Source organism: Leptinotarsa decemlineata, unplaced genomic scaffold (assembly GCF_025532065.1).
Source record: "Leptinotarsa decemlineata unplaced genomic scaffold, Ldec_3_MD MMD2_tig00004307_RagTag_RagTag, whole genome shotgun sequence".
NCBI lineage: Eukaryota > Metazoa > Arthropoda > Insecta > Coleoptera > Chrysomelidae > Leptinotarsa > Leptinotarsa decemlineata.
Genome location: NW_027412606.1, coordinates 28836 through 43865, shown reverse-complemented (window position 1 = coordinate 43865; position 15030 = coordinate 28836). Strand labels below are relative to the sequence as shown.

General features: G+C 35.5%; 2 protein-coding genes and 1 long non-coding RNA gene across 5 annotated transcripts; 2 read left to right on the top strand and 1 right to left on the bottom strand.

The window, feature by feature from the left end:
• Positions 1-105: 105 nt before the first annotated feature.
• On the top strand, positions 106-4417 carry LOC111504816 (beta-1,4-glucuronyltransferase 1). The gene is made up of 4 exons (XM_023159520.2): positions 106-402; positions 1091-2013; positions 3298-3451; positions 3739-4417. Exons 1-4 carry the CDS (start codon positions 394-396, stop codon positions 3946-3948), a joined length of 1296 nt encoding a protein of 431 aa, XP_023015288.1. The 5' UTR covers positions 106-393; the 3' UTR covers positions 3949-4417.
• LOC111504817 (trypsin-7) lies at positions 4391-9762 on the top strand. 3 transcript variants are annotated; one of them, XM_074178677.1, is made up of 2 exons: positions 4391-4495; positions 8899-9762. In XM_074178677.1, exon 2 carries the CDS (start codon positions 8955-8957, stop codon positions 9618-9620), a length of 666 nt encoding a protein of 221 aa, XP_074034778.1. In that variant the 5' UTR covers positions 4391-4495; positions 8899-8954; the 3' UTR covers positions 9621-9762. The 3 variants fall into 3 exon arrangements, with proteins under 3 accessions (XP_074034778.1, XP_023015289.2, XP_023015290.2); XM_023159521.2 differs by lacking the exon at positions 4391-4495 and adding an exon at positions 4789-5449; XM_023159522.2 differs by lacking the exon at positions 4391-4495 and adding an exon at positions 8477-8604.
• Positions 9763-12542: 2780 nt separating this feature from the next.
• Positions 12543-13757, bottom strand: LOC141483838 (uncharacterized). The gene is made up of 2 exons (XR_012466318.1): positions 13558-13757; positions 12543-13479 (listed from the first exon to the last, which is right to left on the bottom strand). It is a non-coding gene; the product is annotated as an uncharacterized lncRNA (long non-coding RNA).
• Between the last annotated feature and the right edge of the window lie 1273 nt (positions 13758-15030).

Below are 15030 nucleotides of genomic sequence, written 5' to 3'. Positions count from 1 at the left end.
TTCTTCTCAGCTGTAGACTGAACGTCTCGCATAAAAACTTAAAGACTACGAACTTTGGAAATAGCGTTTCCACAGTTATCTAAAGCCGAGAAAGTTTACACTTTTTGATCTAGAAATGCCATGAATAAATATGAATGCGACTCTTAATACGATTTCTGCCAAAATCGATACCGTTACCGACGTCTGCGTAGAAGCAATAGTCTATGTCTGAAGCATCAGTAAAACCGTGTCATCGTTTTAAATTGAAATTATCTCTAAATGAGCGTGGGATTTGTGAATAGTGACATACATTTATAATCCGCCACAAATCATAATTATGTGGAATGGGATGTTATTTTAATATAACGCACTGAGCAATGTGAACCGAGAATATTAATTACATACTCGAACCAAATGATCCAGGTATGTACTTGAATTTTGTATTGCAGATTGCGCAGATATCTTTATGAAAAAGAGCATGCTTTTGAGGTGAATATCAGATGATTGTATTTTATATGCTATGAAAACATAAAATCATACCACCCTCAAAAAATTTTACGGTAAATATCGGCAAAGTGGTGTTAGAGCGGGGCGGCGTTTAGAACTCGAACTTGGAGCTGATGATCAATATGGTCTCACTATTTAAAGTATTATTTTTATCACAGAGAGCCAATAGATCGCAGCCCACCGATCAAATGCCCTAATCTCATAATACAAAGAGACCATAAATATTCATTTCGGATATATATAGAGTTACACAGCACAGTATTTATCAACAAATCTTGTTCAATGTTTAATTGTTTATGACATTTGAACTGTGTACTCATCATTTCTCCTCCCAAGGAAAACATAACATTTGAAATTATCAAAATTCCTTCACAGTAAACGAATAATAATAATAATACACTAGCATCAACAAGAAAATAACAAAAAGCAATTGAACATTACTTAAATACCATTAAATAAACAAAGGTACTCACAAAAGAAAGTGAATATATCTATTGATTGAATATCATTCTCTAAGTTATTCAAAACTTCATGAATTGAGTTTTGATCGAGTACACCCTCACTCTGCTGCATATTCCTGACTAAAAAATTGCCTTTTTTACAGGGAACATGTCGTTTATGGAATATCAGTATATCTGCCTTGGTTTTTCTAACAGTTTACAATGTAATGCTAACAGTGAAATTGATGTACTCTCAAGAATGTCCAAAACATCAGAACCTTATCGAGAAACCACCAAGAATTGTTTATCAGCAATGTGATAAACAGAAACTCGACGAACATCTGTTAAATCTAGATCTCAATTTGGGGAGATGGGACAACAGACACAAGTACAAATTGTTCGACAACATATTAGTAGGTGATAAATACGGAGTTTTGAATGAGGTCTATAAAACTTGTTTGGCAACACAAAGCTCTCTTGAAAAACTTCTGTCAATTACAGAAGTTTCGAATCACTGGAACGGCCCCATTTCTTTGGCCATATTTGCAGCTAGTTCAGAAGAACTGAATTCGTTACTACTGTATATTACGTATTTGAGAAGATGTGACAGCAAGATCAAAGACAGGGTGAGTTTTCATTTGGCACTCACAGAGGAGCGCCGACCAAAAAATTTCAATATAGACCTTGATAAACTCGAGCAGTTCACATGTGAGAATCCTAGTGAAGTGTTGCAACACTTGATGACAGAATTGAACAGAGGAGGTCAAAACAAATGGAGGTCAAAATTACCATATCCTCAGAATCATCTGAGAAATTTGGCAAGGAAAAATTGCCAGACCAAATATGTCTTCCTGACAGATGTCGACATTATTCCTAGTAAGGGTATGGCAGAGAGTTTGGATGTATTTTTAGATAATACAGACTGTAATGGACAATGCGCATATGTAGTACCTACATTTGAGTTGGACGCAAGAGTTCACTTTCCCCACAATAAGACTGACTTGATTCGATTAGTAGATAAGGGTCTAGCAAGACCGTTTCATCACAAAGTTTTTATTTATAATCAATATGCAACAAATTTCACAAGGTGAGTGGGCCAATGATATTTTTGTTACTATTTGGAAATTTATTATTCTTTGGTCATGGATATTTCCTTCATTTAAAATTCTCAATATCGTGACAATGATTCAGAATTATGATAAAATTAGTCGTCTTTAAAGTAATCGTGATGATCATAAATCTGTACTTTGTAACTTTTAACTTTTGTATAAATATATTATGGTTCAAAGTATTGCTGATATTGATAATCTTTTTGGAACTGATGACCAATTATGATAGATTTTATGAAAATGAAATATGTATTCAGTTTTCTATCGACTTTTTGAGGATTTTCAATGTCTACAATCTGATAAACAGTAAATATACTTTATGAAAAATATATTGAATAATTTACGAAGTAACTTATTGGTGTACACTGAGAAGTATGGCTTTCCTACACCTTTATGAACTTCTCCACTGGAATTTTTATTCAGATTGTGAAAGGTGAAAATCTTCAGAAAGGTATATTCAAACTCTGATGCCCTCTTGAAAAAATAACTTTTGTTTAATATACTGTTTATTTACCTATTATTCATTTCTATTTTCAATTGGTCATAGAGTTGCTATTCGTACCTGAGACAATTTGTTTTGAAATCGGGACCACCACCGGAATATTTCTGATATTGTTTGAAAACAATTTTTTCATCAACTAAAACCATCATTTCCTTAATTCGCAATTATTTTTATATCTGCCAATATAACCTGCACAAGAAAATTAACATCTATTGTGGAAATCCTGAAACCCTTTTTTTCATATTCGACTTATACGAAACTGGTATACTGAACTATTATAGATGAGTAATCAGATTAATCATAGTATTGGATAATATTTGATTGACAAATTGTCAGACTGTTGATAGTTGTTGATCAAGAAGTAGCACAACTATTTGGAATCCTTGGAAATTCATAAGCGGGTATAACCAAATCGATCTAGTTTACTCACCGGTTTTCAAATTAGCATAGATACCCATATTGTCACAGGTAAACAAAATTCAGATACTCAATTAATTCAATGATCTCTTTTACTACTTACAGTGGTGTAAGGGCTGATATTATCAATTATATCATTTTTCATAGTGATCTCCAATCACATAGTAATGGCTACATCCAGCAGTTTACTTAACCATTTAATTTCGTATTTATTGTAGTCCTTCAATCATGTCATGAAACTATCTTCAAAATAGAGAAACAATTTGTAGCCAGAACCATTCCCTAATAGCAACATTAAAGAAATGTAATAAAAAACCTGATTTAATTTTTAACACCATTTCAGATGGCAGAGTAATGTAAACGAGGGACCTGATATTCACATAAGTCATCCTGTGACAAATTTCGAATTTCTCTATGAACCTTTTTATATTTCACCCGACACAGTACCGGCACATGATGAACGTTTTATTGGGTATGGATATACGAGAAACAGTCAGGTTAGTATAAACAATTCTAAGATGATCCACAAAATTTTATGTGGAACAATATTCAAATCTGTTTCTCATATTGTATCGGTTTTGAATGATATTCAAATAATTTTCAAACTGACAGGTTTGAACACTCCTATGAAGACTATGTTGCATAGTAACATACGTGTTGCACTTCTGTAAACTATTTGTAAACTGAAGTATTCTTTGAAAACAAAATGATTTGCCTAAATGTATCGGTAACCAATAATCTCTCATATATTACATCGTCTGAAAGATTCATAATTTATTTACAGGTTTACGAAATGTTCGTCGCGGGCTACGAGTTTTTGGTCCTGTCGCCAATTTTCACTTGTCACTGGGGATTGCAGGTTAAGCGGTCTCGACCACCATGGAGAGAACACCAAAACAATTTGAACAGAAAGCAGTTTGATGGTTTCAAAAGGGAAATCTTTGCAAAATATAATAAAGATCCTTTAAATATGATGATTTCTCGAAAAACATAGCTTCAAAAATCAACAAAAGTATACTATGATTTGACGAAGAGAATGAATCATATTAATGAAGAAAAGGGAAATGAAACTTTCTATGTTTTTTACCACTTTTATTCGCAACTAACTTATACAAGTATAAGTTTGAAAATGTCCTTATAGGACGAAACTGCAGTAACGTTAGTTACAAATAAAAGTGGCAAACAACATACAAAGTTTCGTTTCTCTTTTCTTCATCATGATTTCCTACCACGTAGTAACGGCTACATCCATCAATTTAAATAATATTGATGTTGGCAAAAAATAACCTTCATAACTGTTATTGATTGAAATGGATCAAATGATGAAAGAACAATTTAAAGTGAAATAAAAAACATTAGATATACATGCAGTGTGCTTATCAATAGATAGTGTGTTTATAATGTGGGTTCAATAGGATTCATGGTCAAAGGTTCACAATTTTTCTATTAAATAATGCATTTTACATACATGTTTCTATGTACAAAGGATTCCATCATCTCCTCTTCAGTTTGACAACAAGAAAGAATTCAAAACCATTTAGGTAGGATTATAAATATACTACCTATTCAAAATGTATTAGTTTTCTGATTGATTCGGCCGTTACTTGATGAAGATCCATAGTAATTTCACAAACTACACTTAAACGATTTGATCTCCACTAACTTTATTGAAAATAATCATAACATGTTTCGCTAAAACATTAGCTTTTTCAAATGATTAATCATTTGAAAAAGCTAATGTTTTAGCGAAACATGTTATGATTATTTTCAATAAAGTTAGTGGAGATCAAATCGTTTAAGTGTAGTTTGTGAAAAATGTATTAGGTTATGCAGAGATAATCACGGAAAGTAATAGGTACTATGCGCTTAGAGTTACATCATGAACAATGGAGGTTGGAAATATTAAAGCTGTTCAAAAAATTACATTAATTGAATTTTGAAACAGCGAGAAGTACAAACTGAATTGATCACACATCTGTGCAGAGATATAACTTGATATTTTGCTTTAGTTACCTATTATTTAAAATTGACAGTACATAATTCTACAAAAGCTCTGGAGGATTAATGATCAGCTATACAACCTTTTTTTTAATTTCTATAACTTTGAAAATCACATATTGTCTGTTAGCAATAAATATTTTATCTCGAAATTGTTTAAAAATAACGGGTATAGCCAAAACTCAGGTCCTTTACAAGATGTCAGCCAATATAAAAAGAAAATATTGTTTTTATTATTATTTGAGGGAAAGTTTTATGTCAGTTTAAAGTTATTTCACAGGAAACCGATGACTGATAGGTTACCAACCTCTTCAATCGTTTATATATTTTTAATTATAGTGGCCGTTGTTTAGCCTCATTTCGTGGAAAAACAATTAAATCTACTCAAATGACTGTTTAATGATGATTTATAAGCCAACTAATTTCATAAGTGAAGTTCATTATTGTTTCAATAATGTGCATATTACTTGTGATTTTGGCTGTTGGACTTGTATCAGGTGAGTAAAGTTGATGAACATACAATTTTAGTTTCTAAAAATAAGACTTTCGAAAGGAAAAATATCTCGTCTTTCAGGGAATAAAAATGATATGAGAAAGGATATGTTGTGCTTATATCGATGCATTCAGTTGAGGAATATTTTGAGAAATAATCTTTGGGAATACCTATCACTCGACCTAATTCTCGAATGAATATCCATTGTTTTAAACTAAATCTTTGTTATTTTTAAGTAATACCAATCGAGCAACCAGCAATCGATAACTTGTCATATAACTCCCTCTATTTGAATACACCCAAAACAAGTTCAATTACTTTTCAAATTCGGAGTGAAAATAGGAGTAGAAGTGAAAAAATGAGCTTGTTGGATAATATGGAGGTATCAGGTAGATCAATACTTATCTCGTAACAAACCCTGGCGAATTCACTTAGTGTATAATAATACCAATTGAGATGTCTTCATTCCATTACTGACTTACCTACCCGGAATGTTCCTTTTTTTACTTTGGGAGAAAATAATCCAGAATCACATAAGTGATCACCATTTGAGATGGCTTCCAATTTGACAAAAAAAGTTTTTGCGGCCCAGAAGAGGACAGTTCGGTGCTTGACGAAAGTTTCATCATGAACTTCTTGTAGGACTATGAACATTTCATGTAGGATTATGAACTTTTTATTCTTGAATTACTAGTTCACATTCACATAGTGAGAAATTTGTTGAAAATGATTCAACTCATAACTATTACACTTGTGGAAAATATAATTTTTACATAAATACTAGTTAAGTGCTTTTTCAACAGTTTTTTGATATCTTGGAACCCAGATTATACAACAGTCCTCCTCTGTTTCTACAATGAATTTATTAAATCTAAAGCAAATGGAACTTCAAACGTTCAAGCCAGTCTCTATATACCTACACAGTAGGTGTAGCAGTCTTCAAGCATAGCCCATTGACTAATAAGAAAGTTTTTATTCCTTATTTAGAGGAATCGAGCAAATTACGGATGTGCAGTTGGTTAGTACCTCGTCCACTAGATGGAGTGACATTTTTGATGTTCGCTCCAACTTCGGAAGAGGAATGAAATACTCTGAAAGAATTCCGATTTTCAGTTTGCCACAGGGGGCCGTGCTCTCTCCGACGTTGTACTCACTCTATACAAGCGACCTGCCCAGGTCCGATAGAGTGAAGATATCCCTGTACGCCGATGACACGGCTCTACTCTCGTCTTCCATGGGGCGTGAGCTCGGCGTCGTCTACATGCAACGTGCATTGGACGACCTCGAGCGCTGGTACCTCGAATGGAAGATCCGAGTAAACCCGGAAAAGACTCAGGCGATAACCATGGGGAGATTACTATCTTCTCCGGCCAGAAAAGTGAGAGTCTCTGGAAGGGAGATTGACTGGCAAGCGCGGGTAAAGTACCTCGGCCTTTTAATAGACCGTAGGCTCACTTGGAACCCGCACATCATGTACGTTAAGTCCAAGATCGAGGGTCGGATCGCCGGTCTGTACCCTCTGATCAACAGAAAATCCAAGATGAGTCTTAAAAACAAAATTATGATCTACAACTCGATGTTCAAGCCTGTCATCATGTACGCTTCAGGCGTCTGGGGACAAGCGGCTCCGTCCAACATTTCCATTTTGGAAAGGTTGCAAAATAAGCTAATTAGGATGATTGTGAATGCTCCTTGGTTCGTGCGGAATGAAGCCATCCGCAGAGATTTGCAGCTGCCTTCCATTCGGCAGTCCATTCAGTCGAGGAATGAGAGAGTTTTCGAAAAAACGGAAACTCACGAAAACCCGTTAGTTAGGGAAGCCACAGATTATGCTGTAGACGACCCCTCCCGATATAGAAGGCCCCGACACTCTGTCGAATGAGGCCCTCATATCCCCCGTTAAAGGATGAATAACTTTTTCATCCATCCCACCCCAGCCAGGTAGGGGTATCCCGTGAAGGGCGGCACTGATGTCTAAGGACTTCATGCCGTCATCCATCAGTCATGTACCCATTGGCCCATCTCAAGGCCAATGATCAGCCGAAAGGGTAGGGGAGCTGGTCTCCAAATCCTGAATGAACTGAAGATGATCGTCAAGCGATTTTCAGTTGTGGAATATCATTGACTTTAGGTCGATGATGGTCACTATCTTGCACTGATGAGTGGCTAATAAGCCCGAAACCGGTCTGCAAGTGTGCCCGTTCCATGATTGAAGGTCGACTCTTTCAGTTGTATTGCCAATTGCATATGCAGGACATTTTCTGTGAAGATTCCTGCACTGACGCCTGTCTGATATAATCCAACGCCCTTCGTGGTATTAGCCAGGGGAGTAGTTGTTTTCTGATAGGCGTCAGTCCATTAAACCTACTGTGTAGGTATATAGAGACTGGCTTGAACGTTTGAAGTTCCATTTGCTTTAGATTTGTTTACTGCCAGTCTTCAAGCATTGACTAATAAGAAAATGAATTTATTGTTAATGTAGAGACAGAGGAGGACTGTTGTATATTGTAGGTTTTGTTTATATTTGTTCATTGTGTCATTCATTGTATTATATTGTTGATATATCATTAGTATTAAACGACGTGTCTAATAGCATTCTCAGCTGTAAGCATTAAAAAGATTGATATACCTACTGACTGGTTAGTAAAAAAATGACAGAAATTCTGATAAAATTTAATATTTTTCAATGTAGTTTTGAATTGTTTCAGGCATTTTCAAGGTAGAAATAATGCCTTTTTTATTTTTTGCAACACTTATACCTAGTCTATAAAAAAATAAATTTTTGCTTTAAGGAGGTAATCTTGAATAAAGATAAAAATTTTCTAGAAAACCAAAAATCTTATGTACAATCATATTTGATAAATGATAGTTGGTTATAATAAGAGTACCATGCCTCTATTCTCTATTCACACAAATTGGACATTGACCTTTAAACATGCGTAAGGGCGGAATTCAGTTACTACTATCCGAGATTACTCTTTAACTGATAGCAAAATGATAGTATGACAGCATTCAGTTGATATTTTTTTAAATCATTTCGAAAGGAGAGAACTCAAGAAACACTACTCACACCAAATCTTTGAAAATTGAATTTTTCTTTTCATATGAAATTGAAAGAAGTTGATGGCCTGCACTCCAAATTTGTTAAAAAATAACTAGGTATGTTTGAAAATAACTTGATAGGATTAAAATGGGTGTTCCCTTACCCAATTGTTGTCATAAGTTGTCAACATTCTTAAAATACGTTAGGATTTCATTTTTGAAATGAAAAAAGTGAACAAGAGCTTATTTTCAACTTAAATGAAAGATTCTGATTATCGACAATATTATGAATGTGTACATGTTGGAAAATTTCAAATTTTATTTTTCATTACTTTTCCAAAAATCCAAAAAGTACCTACTATGATAATTAGAGAGTCCGAAAAACTGAATTTAATTTTTTTTTGTCTCTAGGTAATGATTTTTTGGAAAACCTGATTTCCGGGGATGATGGCAAAATAGTTGGAGGAATGACCACGGATATATCTATATATCCTTACCAAGTTTCAATAGAATATATAGGAAGTCATTCATGTGGCGGCGCTCTCATTGGAGAGACATGGGTGTTAACAGCTGCCCACTGCACCGACGGAGTATTTCCTATCTTCCTAGCAGTCCGAGCTGGTTCTTCCTACCAAGGGACTGGTGGTACAGTGGTACGAATAAAAAATAAATACCAACATAAAAAATACAATAGTGTAAAATTTGACTATGATATAGCTTTACTTGAACTATCTGAGCCCATCACTTCTGAATATGCTGAGGTTGTAGCTTTACCAGCAAATAACACCATCCCGCAAGAAGGTGAGATTGGAACGGTAACTGGTTGGGGTACAACTTTTGAAGATGGTAACTTGTCGAAGAAGTTGAGAGTGGTAGAGGTTCCAGTTATCAGCCAGACAGAGTGTCGAAAAGAGTATGGCAAGGATATTATAACTGAAAGAATGTTTTGTGCTGGATATCCCGAGGGCGCAAAAGATGCTTGTCAAGGAGATTCTGGAGGACCACTCATCATCAATGGTAAACTCATGGGCATCGTATCTTGGGGTAATGGATGTGCGAGGTCGCATCAACCTGGAGTATATACCAATGTTGCTCGATTCAGAAAATATATTAAATATGTAAGTGGTATATGAAGTGTGAAAGAAAACGCTTGTGTCAAACTTATATTTTTGGGAGTTTATATGAGTTTTATGGAAGAATTAATATTCATCAATGTAACTGAGTTTGAAACTCCTGTAAATATGTGCGAGAATAAATAAATAACATTTCAATCTTTTTGATCAATAAAAACCATCAACCTGAGTTTGTCTGGCAGACGATGTAGATGTCAAGAAGATGTAGACGCAAACTACCTATTACCTATTCGTGCTCAAATGAGTACGTGCCTTCAAAGTCACTTTCACTATTTTGTTACCACACTTCACTGAGTTTTTCTATGTAAAGTGTCGATTGTTGGTAAGTATGTAATAACTTCTTGTAGCAGTTGTGGAATTGGCCAATATTCATAAAAGAGACGGTGGCGCCATCTAGTAGTAAGATACTTAATTATTATCTATAGTTTCGCCATCTATTGGTATAAGATGACAGTTAACAATTCGTTCGCGAATGAAGTAGCGCCATCTATAATAAAAGACTAAAGTAATATCTACAGTGGCGCCATCTAGTAGTAAAAGACTAAAGTAATACCTACGTTGGCGCCATCTAGTAGTGAAAGACTGAAGTATCATTTACTAAAGTATTGGGTTGACCTTCTTAGGTTGGCTTTCACATCTCGCGGACACTATCTCAGGGGATTTAACTATATATACGCGAGGAGGACTTTGGTTTACCTTCTGCCATTTTTCAGTAGACTTTGCTACATAATGAGCATTCAGATTATGCGCCAATTCATCCCAATGTTTTTATACAGATCCTTTCCTCGAGGACCAACGAATTTCCCTGTAGCCAGGAAATAGTCCTTCTCCATGGCCTCTAACATAATTTGCCAATGGGCCTCTCTTACTTTGAACGACATTTTTTTAAATTTGTTTGTAAAATTTGTTTCCAAGTAAAGAGAAAATTATAGCAGTAATGCTATTCCATCAAAATAATGATAATGATCGTTATCGTCTTTTTACTCATCAATCTTCACTTGAATGAGAATAAAGTCTCAGTTTTTATGAAGAAATTCTGACCGAACTCAGAATTTGGACCAAAAATGAAAAGGAAAGCAGAAATCATTGTGAATGATGTACACAAAATGGATTTCGTGAGTGTTCTTTCCGAATATGGTAAATCGGTGGCGGGAGCCAGGTTACAGCTGTGACGCGAGCTGAATTCCAACTGTGATGAGAGCAAAGTTTCAACTGTAACGTGAAGCCGGTTCCAACTGTGATGGGAGCCAAGTTCCAACTGCCACAGGAGTTGAGTTTCAACTGATGAGAGAGCTGAGTATCAACTGTGAAGGGAGCTAAGTTTCAAATGTGGTGGGTGCTGAGTTTCAACTGTGAACGGAGCTGAGTTTCAACTGTGACGGGTGCTGACGGGTCCTAAATGATATGCTATTCACTGGCTAGTATCATCGTTTATTCCTGAAAGAGATGGATATTGAATCATTAATAAATCATTATTTAATAAATTAATACGTGGTAGGAAATCATAATGAAGAAAAGAAAAATGAAATTTTTTATGTTTTTACCGCTTTTATTTGTAACTAACGTTACTGCAGTTTCATCCTATACGGTGTTACGGTTTCTTTTTATCATTTGTTCTGTTTTGAGGTCGACGACTATTTAAACCTGAAATGAATACTTCCTTGAAAGTTTTGGGATATTTTAATACCTCGTCATTCGTTTAGTTCTCATTCACTGACAAACAACTATACAAGGATATATTCGAACGCATTAATTATATTCGAACACATATTCGAATCCCTTTAAGGATTCCGTGCTCCGACGGAACACGGAACGGTGAATTGACGACTTTGGTTCCGTGAATGTCTTGCCGCCGAAATTCAAAATTTGTTGTGATACTTTTGGTAGCCATTTGCTAATTTTCGAGTTTATGTCTAAACTTCTCGATTTTTCGGATTAATCAAGTATGATCATCTTTTATAAGAATAGGAAATTTTCATTCTTGGCATTTGGATGCTGGTAAAACATTCAACTCACTTGTTGGATTCAATTGCTTATGGAGAACAGAATCTTACTGATTTGAATTTTGGCTTCTTGGGACAAAAGTAAACCTATAGGCCACACGACACTACAGGCGAGTTGATATTTATCAACGGGACAACTCATATATTCAGAGAATGAGCTTGATCATTCTGTCCAGACTCCAGACGTATCGTCCCGGACATCACTTCCAGTGAACCGTTTCCATCTAATATGAATTGTTTCATTTTAGGCTTTCTTTCATCTGAATACCGCTTCCTCGTGTTAGTATTGCTATAAGACTAGGCATCCTTGCATGAATGCCTAATACAGTAGTAGCAGTAGTTAGTAGTTAACCGCTGTTGTACCGATCACAATTGTTGTACGGACAGAGCACTGCAGACCTAAGTTTGTAACTCTAAAACCATTCTTGTTCTGCAAGCCACCTTGAGGGAGACACACACATATAAGCTTAGTTATTAAGATAGGGACAAATAACTTATCAGAGACTAGATTTTTGATGCTTGATCTATTATCTCAACAAAGATTTATGTTCTTCAAACCTGCCCAAAAGGGGAAGAATATTAGTGTAGGATATATGCTTTTATGCCTATGTAGATGAATTCATTCTCTCGACCTACTGTAAGCTGGCGATATAGCTATAAAGGGGTGTTGGTGAGGAAACTTTTTTGCAGTTTGAGTCGAACTGCAGTTCATCGAGCAATACATGAAGTATCAATTCGAATTGTTGAAGTGATGGGTGCAGAATGTATAGTATTCCCTCAGAATATTCGGGAAAGGAATGTATTGAAAATGGCTTTCATGGAGAAATGGAGAGGACAATTTGCTGTAGAAGGAATGAGGGTTAGAGATAGAATTATCTAGCAGTATTACCTGTTGTAATTTGTAGGAAATCGAACTGTAAACTCTACTGAACCAGGTTTTAATCATGAATATACAAACGATACATTTTATATGTATTAACAATGACATTAAAACTCATTCAATCAACAACGATTTCCAAGGAATCATAAAAACAAGATCAATCGAAATGAAGTGAACATGGATTACTTCAACACTCCCACTCTTTGTTCACTTCGAAGACGTTACCCACAGACCTTGTCGATTTGTTGAAAATTTTTCTCGTGGTAAGGGTTTGGTTAAAATATCTGCCAACTGGTTTTCTGATTGGGTGTAAACAACAGTGATATTTTTTTCGTTTGTGATGATCATTATAGCTCATCAAGTTTATAGCACTTCTATTATCAACAAAAAGTTCCGTTGGATTTGAAACGTCAACATCAATTTCTTTAAGCAACCTTCTCAACCATATTATTTCTCGTGCGGCATCCCAAGCTGCAATATATTCAGATTCTGTCGTGGATGTTGCAACACTTTTGTCGTTGAGATGTCCATGTAACTGGACAACCTGATAATAAAGTAACATAGCCAGTTGTTGAATATCTAGTATCAATGTCTCCTGCAAAATCTGCATCTGAATACGCTTTTAAATATTCGTTGCTCCCACCATTGTATAGAATTCCATAACTTTTAGTACCCTTTAGGTATCTGAAAATACGTTTGACTGCTTTCCAGTGCTGCTTTCCTGGATTTTCCAAATATCTGCTAACTCTGCTCACTGAGAATGATATATCTGGACGAGTGACAACCGCTAAAAACATGCTTCTCTGTACGGAATATTTTTCATATATTATTTTTCTTCCTCGTTTTGGGGGCTTTGAGCTGCATTCAGAATAACATTCATTGTGGAAGTCCATTTTGTGTCTCTTATGTGGTGGTTCCACATCATCTCTCTGGGGCATAGTCTTTGATGTTGACGGTCGGTTTATGTTCTTCAAACCTGCCCAAAAGGGGAAGAATATTAGTGTAGGATATATGCTTTTATGCCTATGTAGATGAATTCATTCTCTCAACCTACTGTAAGCTGGCGATATGGCTATATCTAAGGTAAAGTATAACTTCAAAACAGCGACGTCTCAAGTATCGAAGAGACATCCTCCTTTTTTCCTTGGGGAGCCTGGGTTCATTAAAGTCCCCTTAGAATTGAAACATTTGTGCTATAGGTGTAATATAATTTATATCTTATGAACATTTTGGTATTGTTTACAATTAGAAAAGTGAAATCTTCTCACATTTGAAACTTTGTGGCCTCAGGAGCTCAAGGCTCCTTGCCCTGCCAGTATTATAGGGGGAGTCCTATAATGACGGTTGAATAAAATTTATAAACTGACAGATAAATCAAGGGATTTGTTAACAAATTTGGAATCAACTGAGAAAGGTGTAGATGTTAGGGAAAGGAATTATGAATATTTTAACTGGATTCGAGTTTGATTCGATCGGTTACCGTTTACAGTTAATTTCCCGTTTTTGCAAACAACTATACAAGGATATATTCGAACGCATTAATTATATTCGAACACATATTCGAATCCCTTCAAGGATTCTGTGCTCCGACGGAACACGGAACGGTGAATTGACGACTTTGGTTCCGTGAATGTCTTGCCGCCGAAATTCAAAATTTGTTGTGATACTTTTGGTAGCCATTTGCTAATTTTCGAGTTTATGTCTAAACTTCTCGATTTTTCGGATTAATCAAGTATGATCATCTTTTATAAGAATAGGAAATTTTTATTCTTGGCATTTGGATGCTGGTAAAACATTCAACTCACTTGTTGGATTCAATTGCTTATGGAGAACAGAATCTTACTGATTTGAATTTTGGCTTCTTGGGACAAAAGTAAACCTATAGGCCACACGACACTACAGGCGAGTTGATATTTATCAACGGGACAACTCATATATTCAGAGAATGAGCTTGATCATTCTGTCCAGACTCCAGACGTATCGTCCCGGACATCACTTCCAGTGAACCGTTTCCATCTAATATGAATTGTTTCATTTTAGGCTTTCTTTCATCTGAATACCGCTTCCTCGTGTTAGTATTGCTATAAGACTAGGCATCCTTGCATGAATGCCTAATACAGTAGTAGCAGTAGTTAGTAGTTAACCGCTGTTGTACCGATCACAATTGTTGTACGGACAGAGCACTGCAGACCTAAGTTTGTAACTCTAAAACCATTCTTGTTCTGCAAGCCACCTTGAGGGAGACACACACATATAAGCTTAGTTATTAAGATAGGGACAAATAACTTATCAGAGACTAGATTTTTGATGCTTGATCTATTATCTCAACAAAGATTTATGTTCTTCAAACCTGCCCAAAAGGGGAAGAATATTAGTGTAGGATATATGCTTTTATGCCTATGTAGATGAATTCATTCTCTCGACCTACTGTAAGCTGGCGATATAGCTATAAAGGGGTGTTGGTGAGGAAACTTTTTTGCAGTTTGAGTCGAACTGCAGTTCATCGAGCAATACATGAAGTATCAAT